The sequence below is a fragment of the Pleurodeles waltl genome, chromosome 1_1 (genome assembly GCF_031143425.1).
Source record: "Pleurodeles waltl isolate 20211129_DDA chromosome 1_1, aPleWal1.hap1.20221129, whole genome shotgun sequence".
Classification (NCBI taxonomy): Eukaryota; Metazoa; Chordata; class Amphibia; order Caudata; family Salamandridae; genus Pleurodeles; species Pleurodeles waltl.
In genome coordinates this window covers 214,950,342-214,965,979 of record NC_090436.1, presented here as the reverse complement: position 1 = coordinate 214,965,979, position 15,638 = coordinate 214,950,342, and the positions used below count along the sequence as shown (strand labels likewise).

The following is a 15,638-nucleotide window of genomic DNA, read 5'->3' as shown; positions in this document are numbered from 1 at the left end:
ATAATGTTGGCATGTATGCAATAATGACTTGCAGAAACACCCACCAGCAGGACAAGCAGGACACCCACTGAAGCAGCAGCCTCCACTGCTAACTATCATTGGCTTGGAAAGGTGGTGTGGCTGTATTTTCCCAGAGGTGTCCTACAGCAATATAATCCAACCCCCTGCCGCTGCCAGGTACTAAACCCCAGGATTTATGTACAGGCAGCACTACTACAGCAAATTCCACCCTCATTTCTAACAGCTTGTTACTGATTCAAATATGGGCCGTCATTACAGGCAGTAAAGACAGGACCTATCATGGTGTGCTGGGGGTAAGTGGGTGGAGGTATAGGCCTCATCCTCAGTGCGACGACTACACAGCAGTTGCACCCAAAGACCTTGTGGAGAAGTCCGGGCAGGCGGGAAAATACACTCCACTGACTTTTTCTTCACTCATCTGTGATAAAGCTTCCTCTGGCCATTCTTTGCACTTTACACATACGATAAACACAAATGTAAGTAAACACCAGGAATTAGATCACAACCCTGATCATTAATATGTTTATGGCGTCAGACTGTGCAATCACACTTTTACTGATCTGACACCTTCCTTGGATATTTTCAGTTACTAACTTCTAGATAATAATATAAACCCCAATCGTTATCAAAATCAATATGTGACTGGCCATAATACATTTATCAAAGGTTGGCCGATTGACAGCTTGTTGTTAGAGTTCGTCTAAATTTATAGCTGTTTGAGCATTAAAGCTGATATTTTGTTCATAGACATTGCTGACATTTGCGTCACTCAACATCTACAGTAAGGGTTGGCAGGGGCGGCTCCTCCATGAGGGCGGCAGTGCATCACACCACTCCCCCGCCAGCAGCGGCATTTGCAAACCTTTTCCCCAAAAAACGATAATAAACTGTGTTTATTAATGTTTTTGGGGAAAGGGGCGAGGCCACGGGGGTGATGAGCAATGAGGGGGGGTGCACACTCCCCCTCAGCGTGCATTTGTGTGTTTAGCCAGCCGGCAAAACACAGTTGCTGGGCTGGAGAGAGCCTGCACAGGCTCCCAGTCTGCCTGGGAGCGCCCTGGCTGGGAGCTCCCAGCCAATCCTAACATTGCTCTAAGCAGCATCAGGATTAGCGCAGGTCAGGCTGGGAGCCTGTGCCTGCCTGCAGCGAGGAGACGGAGGAGCGGAGTGGCGTGCATTGGTAAGTTAAGTGTTTTTTTCGTTTTTTATTATTTTTTATTTAATTCCCCCCCTCCGCGCACCACCCCACCCCTTCTGCTTCGTGCAAGCCACGACTGAGGGTTGCACTAATTCATATGCATAAATGAGTTGTTGCATTTTTGCTGGTAGTATGCCAGAAACTAGATTAAAATGTTATCTTTGCATATCTTATACCATGATGTACAAAGTTATAATTTTTCCGAAATTAGAACGTATATTCTTTTACTATACTGTTTTATGTGCAAACCGCGATCAACAAGATTCTGTGGTGGAAAGGACCAGGATAAATTTTTTCCAATTAACTGATTTTGTGCCATTTTTCATCTTATGTTTTTTTTAAAATTGTAATGGTTTATATTAACAGCACATCACACAATTTCTTTCATTGGGTGTGTTTTAATTTAATTGTATGTGAAAGCCTTTTTTAATCTTTTCGTTTTTGCTGCTTTCGTTTGTTTTTTCTTTGCTGTTTGCTTTGCTTTGCTTTGTTACTTTCATTCTCTGCAAGGAAATAGCTGGAGAAGTTCAATAGGCCCCAGCTTGAACTAAAGTGCTGATGTCACCAAGCCAGGCAATGCAAGTTAGCCGAATCTTGCATACAACAGTTTCCTTGTCTCTTCCATCCATGCATCTACCCATTCATTATTCCGCCCTTCCATCCACCTACTGATATCCACTATTTCACCTTTACATGTTGTCTTCCATTAATTATTTCATCCCATCATTCAATGTTACCCCATTCCCTCCATCCATCGATCCATCCATACAATCTGCCATCCATCCTTCCATTCATCCATTCTGCCATCCATCCATCCATACACTCTACCATCAATCCATCCATTCCACCATCCATCCACTCTGCCATCTATCCATCTGCTCTGAAATCTATCCATCTAGACTCTGCCATCCATCTATTCGTACATGCTGACATCCATTCATTCATCCCTCCACCCTCTCTTCCATCCATCCATTCATCCACTCTACCATACATCCACCCAAACACACTGCCATCCACCCATCCACTGCCATCAGTCCATCAATTCTGACATCCAGCTATCCATCAGTTCATCAACTCTACCATCCATCCATTCACTCTTCCATATAGCCAGCCATCCACTCTACCATCACTCCAACAAGCCATCCATTCACTCTGCCATCCCGTCACTCATCTTTTCACCCACTGATCCATCATCCCTTTTCTCTGCTATCCTTTCACCTGTCCATCCACCTATTCATCCATCTCTTTACTCTGCCATCCGATGGCCTGCCTATCCACTTATCCATTCATTTTCAAGTATCCATCCATGCATCCATTCTTCTATTGATCCCTTTACTCTGACATTCTTTCACCTGTCCATCCAGATATCCATCTATCCCTTTACTCTGCCATCCGTTCACCTGTTCATCCACCTATCCATTCACTCATCCATCCCTTTATTCTGCCATCCTTTCACCTGTCTAGCCACCTATCCATTCACTCATTCATCCATCTACCCATCCCTTTACTATGCCATCCTTTCACCTGCCCATCCACGTAGCATTCACTCATTCTTTCCCCCTCATTCATCCACATACTCATTCAGCCACCTACTCATTCATCCATAATTCCATCTTGTCACCCTACCTTCCAACACTGCTTCTTTTTCCCTGTTGTATTACCCGGCTGTGGTTATTCCTTGCTCTTCTACTGACGCTGTATTCCAGCGACAATGAGGAGCTTTTGTCAGGTGAGTTGAGACAGAAGAGGCTCATGGAGGACCCCACCCCTGCTGCAGCTGCTAAAGCGGGGGGATCATGGCGCCCCTGATTCCCTGTATGTCTCATGTGCTGTTTCTGTTCCTCTTCAGCTCTGCCACCTTACCCATCACGTTCAAGTGCTTGGAAGAGAACAACGGAGTGGATAAGCGCGTCACCAGATTTGTCCTGCCAGTAGGCGCTACAATTAACATGGATGGTACCGCTCTGTATGAGGCCTTGGCTGCTATTTTCATCGCCCAAGTCAACAACTTCGACCTGAATTTTGGACAGATCATTACAATCAGGTAACACAACCCTGCTTCGCACTGTCTATATGATACAGCAGGCTCTATAGCTAGAGTTTGTAATGCTGGGAGAGGCCCCCACTTTTGACAACCAACAACTACAATTGATAAACTAATACATTTTTTCTTTCCCCTTTCCTGAGCTGTATCAGTGTCTGCAGTGTTACTAACAGATTTGCACTATGTTCCTCCTCACTGACAAAATGACTAAGAGAAGCCTCAAGGTTCCAACATATTGTTTATTCTTCTGCTCCTGCTTACAAAGCCTAGCAGACTAAACGTAAAACATCGTTTATCTTCTTTCCGTCTATCTCACACTCTGTCTACGGAAACCATATACATAAATGGGCGTATTATTTCCCAGATATTTCCTTTTTCCGGTCGTAGGTTTTATGTACGGAGTTTCACAGTTTCCTATACATCATGTTTATATGCAGAGCCGATTCACAAACAGATTCCTAAATCAGCTACCTACGTTATGCGCCTACATTTGGGTGTACAGTTACAACTTTTTTGTAATTATCACAGAATTCCCGGGAAGCTGTGACAATCAACAATACAATAATACAGCTTTTGTTAGGCAGTGAAACATGCCTCATTTGACCTTGTTTAAAATTATGTGTGCATGCAGGTTTACCAAAGATTCACTTACAAAGTGATACTTGATTTTTTTCTACTGAGGCAAATATTTTTCACTTTGCTGACATCCCTTCCTCCGTATGCCCACCGATTTCAGAGGTGTTACCTGTCCGTAGATTTACAGCTGCCCTTGACAAGGTTAAATCCTAACCCATTTCCCAGAAGAGAAAGGACTGCGAAACCCTTGCGAATATCCACCAACTAACAACATGGTGAATGCCCACAAATTCACAACTCTGTGGCTGTTCACGGATATTCCAGTGCATCTCCGGTCTAGATTTGATCTACCTGCTTGTGAGAGCAAATTTGCTGCCATATGGTAAAACACCATGCTGTTACAAGTTAAAATGCACTTTTTTTAAATTTGCAATACTAATTGAAGCCATATTGGCCCTTTGTGTTATGTTGCATTAACAATAATGTTGTATTTCATGAATTAAATTCCTCTATGTACGTTTATTTGCAAACGCAAATAGAAGACAAATTACAAATATACGGATCCCCTTTATGGATAACTCCAATGCTATTGGCCATTGAGCATTCTTTCTTGTAACCAGTGTTTGTATGACACTCTCTGTATTTAGCCAAAACATCCATGAACCGTTCTTTCCAAAAGTACCAGCCTTCCTAAGCATCTTACACTGTTGAACAGAGCTTGTTCCACATGGCTGCCAAGTGGTACTGAGAGACACCTACATACAGAGATCACTTTTAGTCAATATTACCTTTTAGGCTGAGACCTAATAGCCCACAGTGAAAAAAATGAAAAATATGAACAGTAATCCTGTAGGAAGGGTTGAACAAATATTTTATCAATTTATCTTATTCGAAATCCGAAGAGAAATAGATCAATAGTCAAACAATTTTCTGGAAATATCCGACTACTTTAATAGAGTGGGAAAATGGCAAAAAACTCAGCATATTGATATGCTCAACATATATAGTTTTGTTACAGACAATGGTGGCACATAGTGATACAAAAGAAGTATTAGTGTAAGACAGAAGGAGTGTACCAAAACAACTTTAAAAGACAGCTGTAGTGAGTTAATCTCTATTCTATCTGTAACAAAACAAAACAAGTCCAAGCAGCTGGTATAATACACAGTCATAGCCACCAATCTGAATACAAATAACTAATGAAAAACAAGCATCCACTATTGTTTCTTTAAGTCCAATAAGAGATTTTACACATGCACACATGTTGCCGTCCAATACCAATGTGACAAGAGTCCTATGGTGTCACTTTACCAAAAGCCAATAAATACCCATGTGAGTTGAGAGTGAATTCACCAGTAGCCCACACAGTGTGACAAATACCCATATGATTTTATAATAGGAGTACACAGTGTATCATATTTCAAAGAGAAAATTCATCAAGGCCCACAAATGCTACTATAAATGTAAAGTCACAAAATAATACTAAATAACCTCAACTAGATAATCCACGGTTACTTGATAATCAAAAGTGAGGGTATTGCATGAAAATAAAATCCAGAAGTACATTATTTGTTGAAAAAGCATCCCAAATTAGGTCAGTCAAATCATTCTGTAGTAGGGAGACAATACAACCGGAGCCTTTGGCACCAGAAACAATGTCAAATGTGCCAACCTGAACAGAACAGGGACAGATATGGTTGTACTTTTAAGTTGTGCCAACCTGAACAGAACAGGGACAGATATGGTTGTACGCACAAGTTGAACTCACAAGTTGGGGAAAAAAAAAATCAATGACCAGATTGATGCTGAAAAATATGGGTGGCAAAAATAAAGGACAAACCTAATTAAACTGAAAGAAATCAAAATTAAATGGAATTATAACAAGCTTTGGCAATGCCAATATGTCTGGCTTTAAAACATGTGGGGCAATGTGAAGCATTACAAGTAAATAGCAAGCAAATCGATATGTATGTATTTGTGTGGAAGCAAAGGACTGTAGAGTGACAACGGTGTAGTTTAAAGGGCCAGGTGACAACTGCACTGTCAGCTTCAAGCCATACCTAAAAATAATGTAGGTTAATGACTGCCCTTCTCCAATCTGACCTGCTGCTAGAAAAAAAACACACATTATTATCTAGTTAACTAAGACACTTTAATATCATAACAACATCATGTGTTTGTCCTGGAGAGGTCAAGCTCAGGCTCTTGGGTAAGTTATCAAATAACCACAGCCATGTGAAGGGCACGCATTTTTTGTGGAAGCTCACAACTTCTGCTCAATCAAAACATGTAGTGCTGACTCCAAACATGTGGGTGAAGCCTAAGCCCCTCTCTAGTAGTGCTCAAATAATTATCTGGCAAAATCTGAGCTGTCAAGCCAGACCATAAAAATGGGTGCAAGACTTATCAGCAACATATGTCAACAGATATTAGCAACATTTGTAAGTTCCATAAAATGGATGATGCAGCATGAAATGAGCAATCCATGCACTGCCCAGAAACACAATAAAATTATAACCTCATGAAACTGATGACGAGCAATGTGCATGGAAGTGTAGGTGCAGAAAAAATACTCAAACACCTGGATTCCAGAACTGACTTAACAAGTCACAAAAATGGCTACAAAAGTCTAATAAAAACTATATAACGGTGATGCATAAAAACAGTTTCTGTCTGACCCAGGATCCTACTCTTATGCTGGTTTATTCTGCTTTTGACCTTTAGAGTGGTGTGGTCCAAGTATGATAAAACACAACATCCTATTGTAATGGTTATGTTAATTGCAGTCAAGTGCCTCAGAAAAGCTCAAATACACCCACCGCATTGAAATATTTTAATATTACAAGTTTAGACACAAATAGCACCAATTCTGTACTTTTAGTATCCTTTAAAAGGCAGTAACCCCCAAGCTAATATAATCGTGGCAGGGGCCGTTTTAGGTTTTTTGAACAGCACAATGTAGAACAAGCTTTCCCGAATTGAGATTTTCAGACCAAAAAAAATTATGTGTACTATACTTAGATGTGAAATACCTCACCTGTTCATTCAACCATTGTATAAAAGCACATAGTAGTGCTTTTGTGCAGTACAAAATCAAAAAGAAGTAATTATTGCAACAGTGCCAGATATTCATGTTTGCGAAAAACGTTGGTTAAAAAAGATCTAAGCTTTCTAAGGTGTAAATGGACAGCTTAATTAGGCTCAGGGCCAAACTAGCAAACTAGCACTTGTACCGAAACCGTGGGTCAGCATGAAAAACTGATTTTGAAGTAGATTGTTGTGACTGCAGTCTTGACACAGTGAACCAAATTCTGCAGGTGCTTGTTCTGTTTAAGCTCTAATATGTCGTGAATACCACGCAGAGCTTTGTCATAAGGGATATTACTATTAAGAATTCAAGAGCCAATCATACAAATATTATTTTACAGTTACAATCATAGGTGCTTTCATTAGAGCTTGGCAGAGAGGATACTCCATTGCAATGGCGATGGCCTACCCTCGTTGTCAAACTGAATGTCCGCCCGCATGAATTACTTTCAGGTGGACCTTAAGTTTGTCAGTGGGGGAAACTACTCCATCTCCATCGTTGACATACTCCTCCAACAGTACAATGGAGTAAGAGCAGTCGGAGGTTTGGCCATTCAATTGCGCTCCCGATTTAGAGTGGGCAGTAAAATGGCAAGTTTTTACTCTCCCTTTCCTCCATGAAAAACCTGGCTGTAAGGGACAGTAAAAACATTTAAATGACTGCCACACCATGGGAGGAAACTCCCATTTCAAAAACAAAATCCTTCTTTGGGAATTTGTTTTTGAAAAACAAAAACAAGATTAAAGTTTCACGGACAGTACCGTAATTTTGACAGTACCGTCCGGTCCTGTCACCGTCCAGAGATGTTTGCTGGGATAGCGTAACTCTTTAGCCACCTTTGTCAGCTGGTTGCTCAACAATGTCTGTCTTTTTCTGAATTACACTAATTCATATTTTTCAGATTTTGGAAGGTTGTATTTAGTATACATCCTAGGTGAGGTCGCAGTTGACAAAATATTACTGAACCAAACCCTTGAAGGTCAAATTGTGAAACTCAATATTTTCATTCCGAGATAGAATGTGGATAGGGCATGTAATGTTGTGACATCAAGGACGAGTTAATACTTGATGCTTATCTGAGGGATTTGAAGAGTTTAGTCCTCGATCAAATGTATCAAGTTGTTGTGTATGTACAAATGACAGGACTCTACTAAGAAAATGTGTCTGTTTGAACGTTAATTCATATTTTGAAAGATTGATGCATATTGGTTTCAGGCATCTGAACTTCGCTGTTAGAGGTTGCATTAGTTAAACCCATTATTAATGGTTGTACTAGCAGCGTGTCTGTTATTGACCAGTTACATGCTAATACAGATAATGACATGGCCACCTATATTGCCCTTTTGCCAAAGAGGCATTTATTTTTTATAGATGTGTAGTGTGGCACGGATTGGTGATTAAATAGTTATGACACCTGAAAGTTTACTCTGCTGCAGACATCCAACGCCTCAAATACTGCCATCAAAGACCATGGGGGTCATTACGACCCCGGCGGTTGACGGAAAAGTGGCGGTTTTACCGCCAACAGGCTGGCTGTAAAAAATTTGGAATTATGACCATGGCGGCTACCGCCATGGTCATCCGCCACTTCTCCGATCAGACTGCCATGACGGAGACGACCGCTGGGCTGGAGACTTGGGTCTCCAGCCCGCGGGCCGTCACAAGACCGCCGGCGGTATCATGACCCGGCTTACCGCCATGGAGTTCATGGGGTTTGGAACCACCATGAAATCCATGGCGGTAAGCACTATCAGTGCCAGGAAATTCCTTCCCTGGCACTGATAGGGGTCTCTGCCACCCCCAGCCCCCTCCCCCGAGTCCGTCCCCAACACCCCCCACCACCCTGCCACCACCCTGCCACCCCCCAAAGGTGGCAGGACCCCCCTCCCCACCCCTACCCCCGACATCACAACATAGACACACACCCGACACGCATGCAGACACCACCAACACACATTCCCGCACACACACACGAACAAACATGCCAACAGACACACACACAGTCATACACGCACACCCTCATTCAGACATACACGCACACATCCATACAGACATACATACAGACAGACACGCACACATTTCCATTCACACTACACCCCCGCATGCATACACGCACTCACACACCCCCTCTACATACTCGCACTCACACACCCCCTCTACATACTCACACGCACACCCCCATGCACCCACACATCACACAACACCCCCCACCCCCCTCCCCAAACGGACGATCAACTTACCTTGTCCGTTGATCTTCGGGAGGGGACGGGATCCATGGGGGCTGCTCCGCCTCCACCACACCATCAACAGAACACGCCACGCCGAATCGCAGAACGTGATTCGGTGGGCGGTGTTCTGTTGACGTGGTGGTGGAGGTGGAGCAACCTCCACTTCCCGCCGCCCGCCAGTATGGTTGCTGGCGGCTCTCTGTCCGGAAAAGGACGGAGGGCTGCCAGCAGTCATAATACACCGAGGGTCTTCAGCACGGCGGTCCCTTGGCGGTCTTGTGAAAAGACCGCTGAGGTCGAAATGACCCCCCATATTTCTAGGGCTTGCCTAAAGTTCAACCCACCCAAGACAAAATTACTGTTATTTACCAAGACAAACAAATGAGAAACAATACAAACATTACTCGTACTTTGATGGCTTTGAATCCCAATCACTTGGATTCACTCTGGGCACCAACCTAACCCTCCAGGATCACAATGGCAAAAAGGATGACCTGGTTCCAGCTCTCTCTTCTAAAAAAACTGAAATAGTTTCTTCCAGAAAGTGACTTCATAACCGCTGTTCAAGCCCTCAGACTCCCGATAGTGATAAGGCCCTGTACCATGGCCTCACAGACTCCACACTGGCACACCTTAAGAGCATCCTACACACCACAGCACGTTTCATACCTGACCTGCAAAAAGATGATAAAGTCACCCCCATCTTGATGGAACTCCATTAGGTCCATTTCCCGTCCTATATCATCTTCATACTAGCTGCATCCTTTGCAAAGCCATCACTACCAGCACCCCACTTCTTGCAGACAAGTCTACTGTTTCCATTGGTATTCGGCATGCCCACTGCCTGGACACCATCAGAGTGCAGACTAAGAATTGTAAAAACATTTCCTGTATTCATCATGACTTTTCTAAAGCTACTCCAATTTAGCTAAAAGAGTTAAAGACACACCTCTTTAAAAAATGCTACATAAAAATGCAGTAAATGTACACAAACCAACTACTACTCCTATCACTCTTTATGCTTTCCGTGCAGCATTCCACTGCCTTTAGGCTAGGGTTGCACTGTGGAAAAAACACATACATACCTACATACATACAGCTATGCATAGAGTGTTAACAGTATCAACTGACACACTGTGGGCAATAGTATGACGATGTCTTGTTTTCTCCTCATATGAAATTCTTTAGTATATGCAGAATGCGCTTTTGAAGGACTGAGGAGAAAAATAGACTGTGTGTGTTAAGGTGTTACTGACATGGGGATATGTTTTTTTTAGTCTCTAAATCTGAAAGAGTAAGGGAGACTTTGAGGAGAAGCAAAAGAATAGTGTTATGTCTTAAAGTGTAAATTTATTTCTGATTTTAGATTTTCTTTTCAAAATGATGTTTTAAAGAATGTTTTTTTATGAAATTGTGATTAACGTTTACTGCACTTGACAATCTGTGATGTATTTTCTCTAAGTGATATTTTCTTACTGGCCTCAGTGAATTAACCACTGGTGTTCTAACATTTTTTTGTAACAAGTGACAGTTTAAGTATTATATCTCTACAGGACTATAATAAACAGCTGTGTAAATAAAAATATAAATATTTTGGGGTAGGAGATACTGGATGACATTCTGGTTAGGTGCTCTGACTTCACTAATTTTGGGTCTATCCAGAGTCTTTGTAAGCAATAGTTTCTTTTGTCACAGTAGAGCAGCAGTACAGCTCTTTCTAATGCACTTTTAAAAAATGAAACACTTTGAAAAGTGGGTTGGGACTATTTCCAGGTATTATTGATGCATCTAATAGTGTAACCTTAGCCCCTGTTGTATTAAAAAAGAGAAAATGGTAAAACATTTAGGATGCCTGGCTAGATTACTGCTTCACCAGAGCTCAACCTATTACCCACATGGGAGATGATAATTAAAGATGTTTATTAAGTAATATATACCCATTTCTGTGCCTAGCCACACGTCTACCTTCACTAACCTCAAATAATTTTTTTCTTGCATACTGTGCACAAATATTATGCACAAATGCAATTGTTTGTGAAATGCACACTTCACATGAATTGTCTTAATGAGGTTCTCTCCTTATTCCTTGAACAGCATCACAGCCACTGCTGCCAGTATTGGGGCTGCAGGAATCCCACAAGCTGGACTGGTCACTATGGTTATTGTGCTAACTTCTGTTGGACTTCCTACCGATGACATCACTCTCATCATTGCAGTTGACTGGTTCTTGTGAGTATTTCCAATAGACTGAATAAAGCAAAGAGGAAGATTGTTTTTTAAGTCTTACTGTGCATTCTGCAGAAAGTAATACTTTGGAAAGTAATTACAATTTTAATTTGTTGCTGCCTTCTCCTGTTAAATTGTTTTTTTTTTACATCTACAAGTCTATATTTAGAGTGGCAACCATCATCCACATAACATGACTTCTTGTAATACAGTGGTCTTCTAATAGTTGTATCCCCACTAAAATACCTCTAATCCAAACCTTCAAACCAAACCTAAGCATGAAGTTTAAAGTGTACAGTATGCTAAAAAAAATCCTGAGAGACTGATTTCATACAGAAAAGACTTAGCATTTCCAATCATAATGCACACAAAGAGCGCAATGTAAAAATGGACTCATCACAAATGTTCTAAGGTCCTGCTTGAACATAAGTGATTCCATTAGTTTGGTTGTAGACTGCCCAATGGAAGGCCAACCTGATATACAAAGATTTGTCCATCCATTGTGCAACCTCAAATGAAGTGACATTCTTGTTAATATGCAAAACCTGACAATCCCCTACATTTTGCAGTTTATGGAGCCTACACAAAATTAGCACCTCAGTGCACCTCCAATGAACCGTATACTGTCCTACAGATAATGTGCCAAACAACATCATCAATTAAATCTCTAGTAACATAACATAACGCCTCCCTGACCTGATGACATATTGTATTCTATCACTATCATCACTATATTTACCAATTACATGATTTCACACACCCAAAATCCATGTTGAGTGTAAAGCAAGTGGCTGTGAACAATACATTTACATATCTAGGTTTACTACCTGAGGGAGTCAGGTTTACGATATTGATAACTGCACAGATGTTTCCAAGACTGATCCCGTAAAGGTGCAATAATTGCTAATTTCCTTGAAAACCTTTATGAAATCTTGATTATGTCTATGCAGAGAGAGTCCTAAATGTGTTATGCATATAAAAATGAATTTGCAGTGTTGAAATTCCACTTTTATGTTTTTTCACAATGCAGAAAATATTTCCATGGACAAACCACTTTCCCTGCACCCTATCCGGGATATAGATTTACTCTTGCCCTCACAGGACTAATTCTTTGAATACTTACAGGGTGGGAATATGGTGTAGAGACATTTGTGAATACCTCAGACTTGCCAGGTCCCTCCCCTTCCTTAGTAGTCCATTTATCCATGTCTAGTATTACTACACACTTTGGAACTATGTAATTTACCTCTGAATCTGACTGGCTTCAATAATAAGTCTCTAATACAGAAGTTTATTGACAGAAATATTTTAACCCAAATATGGTGGTCAACAAATTGCCGGCAAAACATCTTGACTTACTACTTAACACAAATAAAGCTCTATATTGTTCTTTATAGGGACCGGCTCCGTACCACCACCAACGTTCTGGGAGATTCTCTGGGAGCAGGAATAGTTGAACATTTATCTCGACATGAACTGCAGAGTGGAGACTCTGAAAAGGGCAACTCCGTCATTGAAGAGAATGAAATGAAGAAACCATACCAGCTGATCTCCCAGGAAAATGAGCTTGAGAAACCTATAGACAGTGAGACCAAGATGTAAGAAAATGGTGGACTTGGTTTCAGGAGCTTGAAGCATAAAATCAGTTTTAATTTCCCCAATCCACTTCAAGCAGATAATTGTCATTGTGTCACTGCATGAAAAAGGAAGAAATAGAAGATTGTGATTGTCTTACAAGCATTTCCATTCATCAGACATCAGCATGTTGCTTGTATCAAACTCTAAAGGAAAGAACATAAAATTGTATTATTTCAGTCATAGTAGCCCTGTCTACAGAGGAAAGCATGTATTAATGAAATACACAAGAATGTGTATTATGTCTATGAAAAACCTGTAAAAGGACCTTGATTATCTACAATTGTGATACACAATTACAATAAGAGCCTGTAATGTATCCTACTTCTTTCAATACCTTGGCATTTGAGCAAGGACTCCCAAGTCATTATTTTGAATCCCCACGTCCAAATGAAAATGTGATTTTGTATAGATGGTGTGTTTTTGTAAGTCAACTCTATAATGAGTTGTGGATATACAATAGAAGCAAAAGAATACTTATAATTTACAGTGCATATGACTCACTAATAAGAATATGCCCATTCGCTAGTAGCACATATTAATAGGTAATCAGGACACTATTTGTGGGAGACGTTAAGGTTCTTAAAAACCTCTTTATCTTCTATTATTGATCTTCTGTGAAGCTTTGGTAAGTGTCCGAGATCATAGATTTAGGCCACCAACTCTGCCAAACATTTTGTGGGCACTTGCTGTACCAAAATCCACCATGCATCAATATATTTCTAAACGATGTGGCTCCAGATAGGCACATGTAGTTAACTCTATCCCTTCAGAGTGATGCTGATAAAAGAACAAGTCTATAGTCCACATTTATTATAATTGTTTGAGCCTCCATGTGTAAGACATATTGAATTTATATCAATTTCTGTGTATTGCACTCCCAGTAGGATGCCCTTTTGTTGTCAGGTTTTGCATACAGTACATTCTAGATATGTTAAGCTCATCCTTATTTCAGTAGTATACATAGCTACCCATTATGCGATTTCATGTTTTCATTCTAAAACAGTTAGCATAAATGCCAGAGGCCTTTATGGGGAAAGTAATACCTTGTAATGAAAAAAGAAGACTTCAAACAGGAAGTGCAGGTAGCCTGCAGATAAAAGTAATTTCAATTTGTATGTAAAAGGAAGGATATACTAAAAGAATGAGAGGGAAAAGCTCCTCACCTTTCTGTGTACGCACCACAGACAGTGCCGATGTGAGTCCTACAGTTTTTAACAAATTATATTTTATATATGTAAATATATATATGTTTCTTTTTTGTTTTCATTGTTCTACAAATTTAAGCTGGAAAATATTTGTTGGTCCAGTGAAAGGATTCCGAGGGAACACAAAAGCACAAAAATGTTTTTGAATGTTTTTGATTGTTATGTTATTATGAACTTCACATCAAAGTGCAAAAAGGAGGGGGGTGGAATCAACTGCCACCATTGCCCTTCGCTAAGCAGTGTGATTGGCATCCGTGGCCTTTGGTTCTGAAAGTAGTGTTACAATACACAAACTATGCTGTACAGTACATAGCGAGGTCTTAAAACTGACCTAGGCTGGTCGTTTTTCTCTTTATGTGTACTGTGTCAAAGGAAGAGGAGGCAGATAGACATAGGACACATTTCCAGTCTTATAAACTGTCTGCATTGTGTTCATGCAGAGTTCTGTTAGAATCAGACTGAATTTCAGTCATGTGAAACATTTTATTTTGATAACAGAAAAAAAGTCTAGAAAGCAGACACGCATCTTCTAGGTATAGATATTTTTATATAGATCGATGACATATGTGTGTGTGTATAAAAGTAATTTTAGAATGTATGGAGTAACCATGTAATATTTTTGATGTTCTACACTGAAGTATACAGTATACAACTTGTAAATGGATGCCATTTGATGACATCAGTTGAAACAAAAAAAAATGAAATATGTCACAGATTTGTGTGTGATGGTCTTCCTTCATTTTTTTAACTAACGTTGTTTCTTACAGAAATCAGGTACTTTAGAAAACTCTCACCTCCCAAAACCGCTTTGTCGGCTCTGTGTGTAGATGTGACTGTGCAGAGAAACATTACTTTGTAGATGTTTTTTCAATAAAAAAATAAGTAGTTTACATGATTCCTTTGTGGACATGCTTATTGATGACTGTCTTTACTTTAGACCTTTATGTTTTGTCGGAGTACTTCAAATCCTACTGTTATTGTTAAATATCACCTGCATAGTACACAATCATCCATAAATATACCATTACAGCGCCTATAGGTAATAGAGGGTGCGAGTTTACAAACCTTTCCAGCACAGACCAGAATCTGTTTCGGTTTTGTGGGGGTGTGCAGTCAGTATGGTGAGTATATCAACTTTAATGAGTTGTAGGCTGTTTTGGTGGTTGAGATCAGAGAGCTGAACCAAATTGCTCCAATGATTCTTCAGCTAGTAAGGCTGCATGATAAATGTGTCGTAATTAGCTGACACCATTTACTTTCGAAATGCGATTTGAGGTGATTCAGTTCTCATAACAATGCTAGCGAGGTGTATTAATCTTGTTCATTTCATTCAGTAATGTATACCCACACACCTTCTAAAAGAAAACATGCTTCATTGCTTTTTCATCAACAAGAAAAAGTTGTGTACTATTTT

General features: G+C 40.4%; 1 protein-coding gene across 2 annotated transcripts in view; it reads left to right on the top strand.

Moving 5' to 3' along the window:
- Positions 1-15,119, top strand: part of SLC1A3 (solute carrier family 1 member 3) — a 114,579-nt gene extending 99,460 nt beyond the window's left edge. For both annotated transcript variants that reach the window (XM_069221072.1, XM_069221080.1), the window contains exons 8-10: positions 3,069-3,263; positions 11,250-11,384; positions 12,779-15,119. In XM_069221072.1, the coding sequence (XP_069077173.1) occupies positions 3,069-3,263; positions 11,250-11,384; positions 12,779-12,983 (535 nt within the window). In that variant the 3' untranslated portion in view covers positions 12,984-15,119. The remainder of the gene's footprint in view (positions 1-3,068; positions 3,264-11,249; positions 11,385-12,778) is intronic.
- Positions 15,120-15,638: the final 519 nt, after the last annotated feature.